The sequence below is a fragment of the Trichomycterus rosablanca genome, chromosome 1 (assembly GCF_030014385.1).
Source record: "Trichomycterus rosablanca isolate fTriRos1 chromosome 1, fTriRos1.hap1, whole genome shotgun sequence".
NCBI classification, from domain to species: domain Eukaryota; kingdom Metazoa; phylum Chordata; class Actinopteri; order Siluriformes; family Trichomycteridae; genus Trichomycterus; species Trichomycterus rosablanca.
In genome coordinates, this window is record NC_085988.1 from 27763029 (window position 1) to 27775315 (window position 12287).

Consider the following 12287-nt stretch of genomic DNA (forward strand, 5'->3'; position numbering starts at 1 on the left):
TTTGTTATAAAACAGTACTTAAAATAGTTAATATTATTGATTCTTGTCCACAAATATTAGGATATATGCCATTTCTGTGAAAAACAGTGAATGTACTGAGAATATTTTCTACAACTGCACACTATAGGTCGCAGCCACTAGAGGGCAGACATACACGCATTCGGGGGAGAAACAATGACTATACCATGTAAAATAAATATTATTATTATTACTATTATTACTATTATTATTATTATGTGCTTTCGTTAATAAAATAATATAATTAGTATATTATTATTAATATAATTATTAATATATAATTAGAGAACAACATTTTTGTTTTACTATTCATATATAGTATTCCTATATTTTTTTTACCTAGAATATTTTCAGAAAAACTTACGAAAAAACTTCAATTCGTTCAAGTTTGGCGGTGGTGGTGGTGGGAGGTTGGTGGTTTGGTGGAGGTTATGTGACTGTTTGAACTGTAACATTGTGCAGGCTATCTCGTTACATTTTCACAGTAACACTTTATACTATTAAGTATTCAAATTCAGTGTTTTTGTTATGTATAAGCACTACAAATAAATACAGTACGAATTAGGACACCTTGTGGCAGTCAGAATATGTTACACTTAAATATGTTTCTGTCTTTAAAAATACACACTGATTTTACTGGTGAAAGATTTATAAGCATTTTACACACATCATGTCTGAGAATTGAGAATTTGTCTTGTTTCTTTCTGTACATGTAGCATTTTCATGAAATAAATGTGTTGCCCGCTCATATAAAGTAAACAGAGGAAATGTGTTGTAAATGTTTTTTTTCCTGATAAAGGTATGTTTTTAATGTTTTCACATTACATGTATCAAAATACAAATGTCTATTGTAGTGGATAATAAATATTATATACAATGAATTAAGAAAGCATTCAGACATTTGTGCATTTGTACATTTTATTGTGTTGTAGATTTGTTTTTGAATGGCTATAACTGCCATTCACACTTAATCACCCATAATGACAAAGTGAAACGTGTTTTGCAGTTTTTCAAACATGAATTCAATCGATCAAGAATAATTCAAATCTCTTATTCACACAAGTATACAGAGCCTTTGCTGTGTCACTTTAAATTCTAGTCAGGTGCATCCTGTAGAAAAGAACATAATGCCTTTATTTGTCATATATACATTTACAGGTGTACAGTACAACGAAAGTCTTTTTTTGCATATCCCAGTTTGTCTGGAAGCTGGAGTCAGAGCACAGAGTCAGCCATTGAACTGTGCCTCTGGTTAAGGGCCTTGCTAAACAGTGGCTGCATGGCAGAGCTGGGATTCGAACTCGCAACCTTTCAATTGACAGCCCAAAGCTCTACCCACTAGGTGTATTACCTTGTAGCATTTGTGTATTACCTTATACACTGTCATTGTATAAGGTAATTATCCTCAATTGGGGTCCAGCTATTTTAATTTTAATGGATTGGATAGGGTTTGGGAAGGCACACAGCTATAAGGATACATAATTTACACTGCATTGTCCACATCCCTGGAACTGTCTGTGGTTATCTGCAAATAATTTAGAAGAGATATAATTGCCATTTTACCCATCAGTCTACACTGAATCAAACATAATGACAAAGTAAAACTGTTTTTGAGTTTCAAGAAAATAAATTTAAAATGAAAAACTAAAATCTCGTATACACAAAAGTATTCAGACCCTTTATTTAATACCACTTTGCCAGTCCTAATAAAACAGACTTATTAAGGAGAGTAGTATCCAATAATCACATCAGTAAAGAATCAATCACATTTATTTGAAAAGTAAATGATGCATTTTTAAAGCCCCAGCATTGTAAAGCATGTTTTGCTATTTTGCCAGACTTGACAGCTCCTCAATGAGCCGTATTATTTAAAGCAATAAGCATAATTTAATGAATATATAATCACAAAATAATAAATATTAATTGATTAATTATTAATATAAATATTAATTTTCTTTGGTATGTTGTTTTTTGGGGGCGAATTGTAGTTAAACCCATGTACTGCACATATTCGTTTGCTCAGCGATTGCGTAAAAGTTTAAATGCCCATTCAGCAGCGAAGATGCGTTGTGTAAGGACGTGTTCCAAATTGCACCCTATCCCCTATTTCCTATACACTACTAATTGTATGTTATTGTTACCATAACCTAAAACGCATTGCCAAACGTACTATAGTGCATTTCTAGAATTCGTGCATATGCGTATGTATTACATGGCTTTCATACATGAGTGTCGAATCAAATCAAATTCCAGAACTAGGGCACTATGTAGTGAACACAATGTTATTTGGAGCGTACACGTTTTTTTCCAGTATGATCCATGTAGGATGTGACGTGAACTTCTGTTGGTTGACGGAGCGCAGAAACCTCACTAAGAGAGCAGTAGATTGTTTGCTGCCTGTTCGTGATTTCGAGTAAATGTTAAATTGTTTTGAAGCGAAATGTGTTTCTTTTAGTGCGTAGGACGACTATGTGCAGTTAAAGTGCGCATTTGGTTTAGTTATTCTTTATTCGTTTATTTGTTTAGTTTAAAACCCGTACTTCGGTTGACAAATCCAGTCAGCTGGTTGGTTAGCTCGGTTGCTAACAGTGCTTGGATATTTAACTCTCGCACAGCACAGCAGGATGACGAGTTTGTGTTGAATAATAAACTGATAGAAGCTGTTAACACACTGTCGTGTTTGCAAAGATGAACATATCTGTCTAAATCTACTGCGACCAAGTAGCCTTTCATAGTTAATTATCCAGAAGCAGGGATATATTCTCTCGTTAGCCACATCATTCAGCAACATGGATTTTCACAACGTGCTGTCCATCGCCTCTGAAAAGCAGGGCCTCAGTTCTTTAACGGTGAGTTACTCACACCAGTATGCAAACGACTTAACTGCTGACCATCCATATACAGTACTTATGCTAAAGGGTGAAATATGTAATTTTAGTTATGTATATAACTCACTAAGTTACTAGACATATGGGAGTTTAATTAGAAATAGTTGAGTTGTTCACTGAATATTTATCAATTAAGTATTTAATAAAATAACATTTATTTAAGGCAAACCAATGATGTTTTTGTTTTAAAAATGCCTAGTCTCTGATATTTAAAGAATATCAAAAATGTAATGAACAAATCTAAATAATGCATCTAGAGTGTTTATGAACACGTATTATGTATTATTATTCGTAATTTTCAGTTTTTATTGAGCTAGAAATATTTGCCAGGCAACATATTGACATGGACAGTTAGGAAGGTTCATGATTTTTAGTAAGATTAAGAGTGAGAAAATAATGCCAAATGTTTTAAGCTCCAAGACCTTCACAATTGTCCTTCATTCTATATTGCACTTTGCAACAATATTTATCTGATTTGTTTTCTTTTTTTACTTTCTGCAGAAGAGGTACAGCTTGCAACCTGGCCCTCCAAAGAGAGACCCAAAAGTAAAAGGAGTCAATTCGTCTGCAGTGCAGGCTTTCCTTAAAAAAAAAGAAACAGAAGAAAAACGAAAAGGTAATTTCCAAGCATTGTTTAGTAATGAACAAACAATATTCTAATGTATATTAAATCCTTGATATTACATTGATTTTTGTTTGCTTTCAGAGCTGGTGAAAAAGCGCCAAAAGGATGAGCTTCTGGCTAAGAGGGTTGAACTAAAATCTGACCGAAAGGCACGTGCAATGGCATCTAGGACCAAAGACAACTTTAGGGGCTACAATGGAATACCTGTTGTAGAGCAGCCCAAGAAAAGACAGCGTAAAAGTGAAAAGGGTGAAGAGGATAATAATGATTCATATTATAATGAAGACAATTATGAATATGCAGCAACAGACTCTGAACAGGAATCTGAACCGGAATCTGAACCGGAATCAATTCCGGAATCAATTCCAGCATCAATTCCAGCGAGACCTCAGGAACGCAGTTTTGCACCAACCAAAATGAGTAGTGTCCAGAAGAAACCCAGTGCTCCTCCGAAGGCTGCTCCATCACATATGAATTTTGCAGACCTTATAAAACTTGCTGAGAAAAAACAGTTTGAACCGGTTGAGTTAAAACCGATAAAGAAAACTGAAGAGAAGCTTCGCACTGCTGAGGAAATTAAAGAGTTTGAACTTGAGCACAAAATTAGAAAAAAGGATAATGGAAGAGACAGTAAAACAGATAAGAGTTCAGGGAAAAAAGATAGCAAACATGGTACAAATTTTCACAAGAAAAATGGGACCGATCGGGAAATCAGGGAAGGCAAATCACCTAAGTCCTCAAATGAGAGACTAACCAGTGGTATTAGTAAAACGTCAAAGCCATCCTCACAGAGTGACCAATCTGCTAAGTTATCTCATGGAGACAGATCTAAACCAAGTTCTAACTCCAAAAGTGCCTTAAGTGGTAAAGCTGCCATTAAAGGAAGTCCAGCCTCAGTTAAGCAGGCATTGCCCAGACCCCAGTCTGCTGGAAAGCCCACAAACTTAAGTGACCTTAGTTCAAGGAAGGTGCATCCTGGATTACCTCAAGCGAAAATGAATAGTTCTGGGAGCCAGCGTGAACCTGCTTTTAACTCTTCAAAATCGTCAGGACATGGGCAAAGCATTAAAGGATCTGGGCAGGTGAGACCTAGTCAGAATAACTTGAGCAAGGGAGGACCTACACAAAAGCTTGGCAAAGGAGAAGTGCCACGATCTAGTGGGACCCCCCCTTCTCGACCAAGTAGCAATGGACAAATGCGCTCTGTGCCTAGTGGCTCCTCAAAACAAGCAGGAACACCACAGCCTAGACCAGGAGGCAGCTCTCAGGGTCGTCCTGTTCCCGGAGGGGCACAATTCTCTACAGATAGACCTAGCAAGCCTAACAGGCCATTAAACGGCATGGGCCCAGGTCCTGGGAGACCACAGTGTACCGTTGTTTCAGAGACCATTTCGTCTAAAAACTTTTCAGCAAAACCAGGAATGCCTCCAAGACCTTCAGCACCCCAAGCCCCCAAAACAATAATCGGACCAACAGGCCACAGAATTTTTGCTAGACCAACCGGTAAGAAATAATGGAAGAATTGCATTTCAAAAGTATGTCATTTGGGATATTTTGCTCCTCAGATTTCTGTCCATTTTGTCCAAACACTGACTTCTTTGTTGGTTATTGATTAATTGGCTAATCATTACCCCTAGTTCTCTCAGAATAGTGCCAATGGACGAAAAAGCCTTGCTAACTCGGTGAAGACTTGCCACACTGATGTAAGCTAGGAGTGTATGGCAACTTAACCCTTCTAGAACCACAGTGAAGATAAAAGCATCTTAGCATGCATCAAACATCAATGCAGATGGTCTTTAATAGAAGACTACAGGTTCCACTCCTGTTGGCCAAGCCCAGGTATTCTAAGCTACAGTGGACACATGCTTAAAAATGGATAGTTAAAGATTGGTAAACATTGTCTGGTCTGATTAACATTGATTTCTGATACAAATAACAAATATTATGGTCAGAATTTAGCATAAACAGCACATGGACCCAACCCGGCCTGTGACATGTGCATTGCTTAACATCCACAATTTACCAATTTGAATTGTTACCTCCAGCATGATAAAGCACCAAGTCAAAACATAAGTCATCTTATATGGATCCATGAACATAAATATGGGTGCAAAACATGAGTTGATATGTCCTTGATTTCCAGCTCCTACTATCCTAATCCCATAACATTTAAAATGATAAAATTATAGTCAGCTTTTTAAGGACATCTTGTTTCTCTGAATCAGCATTAAGAATTAGGATGTAGAAAACCTCTTGACTGAAGATGAATTTGTGTATCCTATTTCAAAATATATTTTTTTATCATATTCTGTGATGTAGGTCATGTGTTTTAAATTCTCTGCCTCAGTCCTCACATTTAGAGGACAGTGGTAACTCAAAAGGTTGTTGATTCTGCCATGTTGCCATTGTTGAGCAAGGCATTACATTTTGTAAGCTGCTTTGGATAAAAGCACCTGCTAAGTTCAGTAAATGTAAATGCCTCCATCCTCACATCTAGAGCAATTACCCAGCAATAGCAGGAACACATCATGTGCATTCAGGTCTATTACTATTTGATGTTACATTTTAATGTTAATATCACTATCTGCTTTTTATTAATGCCACTTACAGGTCAGACAACTGGTAACATCATCGATGAGTGATCACTTCACTGAAATGAAGCTTTAGTAGGCTAGGACTTCTCATTGGGCAAATATGTTGCTTCTGTGTGCTCGCCTTCTTTTATTCCTTACCTTGCTCACAGCTTTAAAGGCTGGAGTTTGGAATTAAGACAGTTAAAATAGGGGACAACATTAGTGTGATTAAATGCACCTTCTAAGATCAGTGTGCTTCAATAGTCAACACCAGGGCACCAAAAGAGCACAATTGGGATGTGATAAAACAGGAGACATGCATATGACAAATATGCAACAATTACATGATGCTGTTGTGTCATAAACTATCAAAGAATGTTTCCACTGCCTTGTGGAATTCAGACCTCAAAGAATTGATGCTGTTGTGGGAGCAAAGATAAGACCCACCCAGTTTTAATATGGTATTTCTAATAATGTTGCTAGTAAGTGTGTAATTCTCATTTACATTTACATTTTCAGTATTTGGCAGACGCTTTTATCCAAAGCGACTTACAGTTATGACTGAACACAATTTTTGATTAGTTTTCAATAATGTAATAACAGCAGACTGCATGTCCAAGTAGTTTATTCCCCAAGTGTCACAGATGAGTACTTGTTATATACGTCATTTTCCCTTCTTTTTAAGTACCAGGGCTACCACCAATTACTTCCAGCTACAAGCGTAGATATAAAGAAGAGGAGGAGTATGATTCAGAAATGGATGACTTCATTGACAATGAAGGAGAGGACCAGGATGAAGTATCAAAACACATTAGAGAAATCTTTGGCTATGATCGGAACAAGTAAGTTAGAACATAACTGTGATGTGTGTCAGTGCTCTGAAATAACCTGAATAAACAGAAGGTCTAAATTGGATTATAAAACTGTTATAATAGGATTGTAATAGCATTAATCCTACAATACTATTATAACAATTTAATTACAAATTATATACATTAATATGTATATTTGCATTTTTCTTGTTTCAGTAACGTATTAATATTTATTATTTATCACTTTTGGCAAGACTTTTAATACACGTGGTAAAATTTTGAATATTTTTTTAATATTCAGCTTGAAACTGAATCAGACATTTTTGTTTTGGGATTTCAAGGAAAAATACATGTCAAATGCAAATGTTCTCATTGTCTGTCTTATTAGATACAAAGATGAAAGTGACTATGCACTGAAGTTCATGGAGAGCAGCTGGAGAGATCAGCAAAAAGAGGAGGCAAGAAGGTAAATAAACAATACTAGGCTCATTTGATTTGTTCCAAATATTTGTGTACAGGTCAGGTCTTATTTCCACTATCACACTTCATAATGTGTGCCTCTTATGTGTTCTGCTTCATGCTTTGTGCTGGTTGTTAGTCTTCGAATGGCTGTGCTCGAGGATCAAGAGGAAGAGCGGCAGGAAATGGAAGAAATGAAACACAACCAGGCCAAGAAAAGAAAACTGAAATAGGGCAGTTGTTAAAAAGCCTAGTGGTATTGGTACTGGACTAGTAATCGGTGGATCGCTGGTTTAAGCCCCACCACTGCCAGGTTGTCACTGTTGGGCCCTTAACCCTTAATTGCTTAGACAGTATACTGTCACAGTACTGTAAGTCGCTTTGGATAAAAGCGTCTGCTAAACACCGTAAATGTAAATGAAATAACCCTTTTGCATCGAGATGGTTATGTTTTCAGAGATCATTGTGTACTTAAACACGTCTTTGTTTTCTTCGCTTTAGCTTACGCTTGGGTATTAAAGAAGACGAGGAAGAGTTGCATAAAGAGGAGGAGGAGATGAGACGGAAGGAACAGTTTAAAAAAGCAAAATGCAAAAGAACTTGATTTTTAAGGTTAATTGCAAACGACAGGCCTGAAATATCCATACATTATGTATTTAAAGTTACCAAATTAGGGAAGCAGTTTTGCACTATCATGAGCCCATTTGTACTTGGTGAGCTTTAGAGAAAGTAATATATAATGAGTTACTAACAGCGTTTTTATATCAGTATAGATTATGTATTGCAGTTATGTGGTTACACAAGCAACAACTGCTTTAATTTGTCCAGGGTTTCAAGTCTTATTTTATTCATTGTGTTATTTAATACTGGAACAGACAAACTGCAATTTTTGCAATGTATTTGTCTGGTTAAAGTGATTTGACATAAACTCGTGTCCTGTGATTTATTTATTTATTTTTGTGTTCTTGTCATCTTTTATTGTATCTTATTAATGGCATCAGGGTCCCTTAATTAATCATTTCATGATCAAGTTTTGTTACAGCATTTTAAAGACAATTTGTTACAGTGTCGCATGATTGGAGTATCCTTAAGTGCTCAATGAGTTGTTTATGAGGGCAGTGTGCATGATCCACATACAGCAATGCCAAGCAGGTTCAGGTCAGCTTATGTCACAGCTAAGAAAAAGACAATGAAATGTTTTTGAAATGAAATTATGGTGTTATTTAGTAGAATGACAATAGTTTGATGTATTTTAAGGGCAAATTATTATAACAGAAATTGTTTTATTCTACCTGGGTGCATGCTGGCATTTACTGTAAATCACATTTTATAACCCTAAGGTTTAAGATCTAGATAAAAAAACTGCACATTTTTTGTGACGACATGTGAGGAATGAACATCTAGAACATTTTAGTACCAATTGGAATTGGTGCTAGACTTCATTTATTGGCTAAACCTCAGCTCAGTTGTTCGTTTTATTTATTTTTTTGTCACAGGTCTGACTGCCATGAAATTAGAGAGCTTAATCATAATTGTTTTAATGCTACTATAGTTGTGTACATTTTCACTTCAATTTCTAGAATATTTATTTATAAGGATTTTAACGTCATGTTTTACACTTGTGGTTACATTCATAATAGGACAGGTAGTTACAGGTTACACATGATTCATCAGTTTAACGTAAAACACCATCACAGGCAATTTCGTATTTCCTGTTCACCTACTTTACATATATTTGGACTATTGGATGTAAACCAGAGCTCTTGGTGGAAAACCTTGCAGACACTGGAATAGAGAGAACATGAAAACTCCACACAGAAAAAACCTGGACTGCACCACTTGGGAATAAAACTCAGGACCTTCTAGCTGTGAGGTGACTGTGCTACCCACCGAGCCACCATGACACCCCAGTTTGTGGGATAACTACTGAAAAACATATGACAGCTTTATGTGTGTTTGATTTAATATTTATAGGTAATATAGATTTATTATTTAGCTTGCTCTAAGGTTATTGGCATCCTTGCCAAATATGAGTAATATTTGTAACCCCTAAATACAGTCCATCGTTTGGTTAGGCTTACCACAAAGAGCCAGCTCTTCTCTCAGGAACATTGTCAGCATGTGTGTTTATAAAACTTAAGTTCTTTTCACAGGCACATCTCATTCTATAAATTCTAAGTTAAACAGCAGACATTGGGGACAACAAAGCTACAAACCTGCAGAGGGCGAAAACCAGGTTTGCAAAAAAAATAAATAAAATAAAGTATAGGGATTTGACTGTAGAGGACTATAATAAGTTCATCTTCTCTGTTAAGTCAAGTACTCGGCGTGGTCCAACACCTGGTCGTCTAATGGTTAGACAGAGACTTACAGTGGTGTTCAAAAAAATAGCAGTGATTTTAAAAAAGCGAATAAAGCACAAAATCATTATAATAACTTTTATTTCCATAAATGCAAATGCACTGAAAATACTACACTTTCAATTCTAAATCAAAACATTAACAAAATGTAGTCAGTTTGTGTTGATCCTTTACAGAAAAGATCTGTGTTGCATGGAGTCGACCAACTTCTGGCACCTCTGAACAGGTATTCCAGTCCAGGATGATTACACTACATTCCACAGTTCTTCTGCAATTTTGGGTTTTGCCTCAAAAAAACGCGTTTAAGATATCAGAACACAAGTTCTCTCTGGGACTGAAGTCAGGGGATTGTGCTGGTTACTCTATTACCTCAATCTTGTTTGTCTGTAACCAAGATGTTTTGGGTCATTGTCATGTTGAAACACCCATTTTAAGGGCATTTCTCTTTCGACATAGGGCAACATGATCTGCTCAAGTATTCTGATATATTTAAACTGATCCATGATCCCTCGTATGTGATAAATAGGCGTAACCCCATGGTATGAAAAACATCCCATATCATCATTTTGTACCACCATGCTTTACTGTCTTCACAGTGAACTTTGACTTGAATTCAGTGCTTGGGGGTCGTCTGACATACTGTCTACGGCCACTAGACCCAAATAGAACAATTTTGCTTTCACCAGTCCACAAAATGTTGAGCCATTTCTCTTTGGACCAGTCAATGTGTTCCTTGGCAAATGTTAACCCATTCAGGACACGTCTTTTTCTTAACAACGGAACTTTGCAGGAGATCTTGCTGGTAAATTGGCTTCATTTAATCATCTTCTGTACTCACTGGTAAATTTAGATGTTCCTTGATCTTTCTGGAGGTGATCATTGACTGAGTATTTGCTATTTTGGCTAATCTTCGATCCAATTGAACAGTAGTTCCACGCTTCCTTCCGTATCTTTCAGGTTTTGGTTTTCACTTCAAGACATTTGAGATCATTTTAGCTGAGCAGGCTATAATTTGCTGCACTTTTCTGTATGTTTTTTCTCTCTACAATCAACTTTTTAATCAAAGTACACTGTTCATCAGAACAATGTCTGGAACAACCCATTTTACCCAGTATTTCAGAAGGAAATGCGCTATGACCAACCTGTGCAACATTTGCCACCCTCCTATATTAAATAAGGGCCAAAATTGACACCCGTTCTTCTGCAGAATGAGTGACTTCACCAATTGAACTCCTCACTGCTATTATTTTGAACAACCCCCTTTCAATCAATGCTTCGATTACTCAGAACGAGCAGCATGCATGTCCTAATTGTTGGGTTTGTTTTGTTTTCATTACTCTACTACACTTTCAAGTCAATTTTTTGCTATGTAGAAATATCACTTCTACTAAAAACAGTGATTTATCAAGTTAATGGTGTTAACTGCTATTTTTTTTAACACTACTGTATAGAGGTCTACAAGCCACAGTGTCTTGCACCAACTTTGAAATCTGGTAAAATTGATGATTAGTGAGGATCTGGGAATGCTTCAGCCAGGCAGCAATTGGGCAGACTTGAATCAAGAAAACTTGATTCCTTTTGCTCTAAAAATGTTCTCCAACTCAGATTTTTTGCTGCATTGCTACATAGTTCAATAATGGTGTGGATAGAAGACCACTTGATCAAGACTGACATGACCAGCTCAATCTCCAGACTTGAACCCCACTGCAAACTTCTGAAATTTAATCAAGAGGAAGATGGATGGTTGCAAGCTGTCAAACAAAAATGTTTGCGTCCAGAGTGGCACCAACCACAATGTGAAAGACTGGTGGAGAGTGCAACAATAAGAGGCATGAAGGAATCTGGATTATTCCAGCAAAACATTGATTTTTGAGCTATTAAGTTAAGCTATTAAGTTAAAAAAAAAGATTTTACCCTGTTTCCTTTGCATAATTTGAGGTCTAAAAACTGAAAATAGTAATATAACAGAAGCTGATTATTCTGCAGTACCCTTTCCAGAGGTGCTTGTATATATGGTCTTTGTTTTTCCCCTGTCCATCCTTGTATAATGAGTTGTAGTTGATGTACAGATTTTGGTTTACCAAATAGCCAAAACTTGAGCAGTCATAATAAATTTCTAGTTTTGCTTGTTAAATAAGTGAATTATTGTCATGAATTACCTAGTTGGGCAGCACGGTGGCTCGGTGGGTCGCACTGTGGCCTCACAGCAAGAAGGTCCTGGGTTCGATTACCAGGTGGAGCGGCCCAGGTCTTTTCTGTGTGGAGTTTGCATGTTCTCCCCGTGTCTGTGTGGGTTTTCTCCGGGAGCTCCGGTTTTCTCCCACAGTCCAAAGACATACAAGTGAGAAGAATTGGAGATGTGTTGGACATTAAAAAGACTTGAACAGATGAATCTTGTGTAACGAATAATTACATGTCCTGTCATAAATGTAACCAAAGTGTGTAAAACTTGACGTTAAAATACTAATGAATAAATAAATAAAATACCTAGATGGTACCTGGCTAACTTGTTTGGCTAATCATGCTTTGTGAAACATACCTCACGTTACCGA

General features: G+C 36.6%; 1 protein-coding gene and 1 long non-coding RNA gene across 2 annotated transcripts; one reads left to right on the forward strand and one right to left on the reverse strand.

Moving 5' to 3' along the window:
• Positions 1-1189: 1189 nt before the first annotated feature.
• On the reverse strand, positions 1190-12036 carry LOC134320068 (uncharacterized). Its single transcript, XR_010013602.1, has 3 exons — positions 11895-12036; positions 1497-1543; positions 1190-1258 (listed from the first exon to the last, which is right to left on the reverse strand). It is a non-coding gene; the product is annotated as an uncharacterized LOC134320068 (long non-coding RNA).
• Positions 2385-8261, forward strand: spty2d1 (SPT2 chromatin protein domain containing 1). The gene is made up of 6 exons (XM_063001358.1): positions 2385-2867; positions 3408-3522; positions 3613-5034; positions 6790-6946; positions 7305-7382; positions 7877-8261. Exons 1-6 carry the CDS (start codon positions 2808-2810, stop codon positions 7977-7979), a joined length of 1935 nt encoding a protein of 644 aa, XP_062857428.1. The 5' UTR covers positions 2385-2807; the 3' UTR covers positions 7980-8261.
• Positions 12037-12287: the final 251 nt, after the last annotated feature.

Bases quoted from the DNA above. Each gene is read 5' to 3' on its own strand.
- spty2d1 (XM_063001358.1), top strand. From the start codon at position 2,808: ATGGATTTTCACAACGTGCTGTCCATCGCCTCTGAAAAGCAGGGCCTC. The intron at 3,523-3,612 runs GTAATTTCCAAG...GTTTGCTTTCAG, and splicing joins AACAGAAGAAAAACGAAAAG to AGCTGGTGAAAAAGCGCCAA. The intron at 7,383-7,876 runs GTAAATAAACAA...TCTTCGCTTTAG, and splicing joins CAAAAAGAGGAGGCAAGAAG to CTTACGCTTGGGTATTAAAG.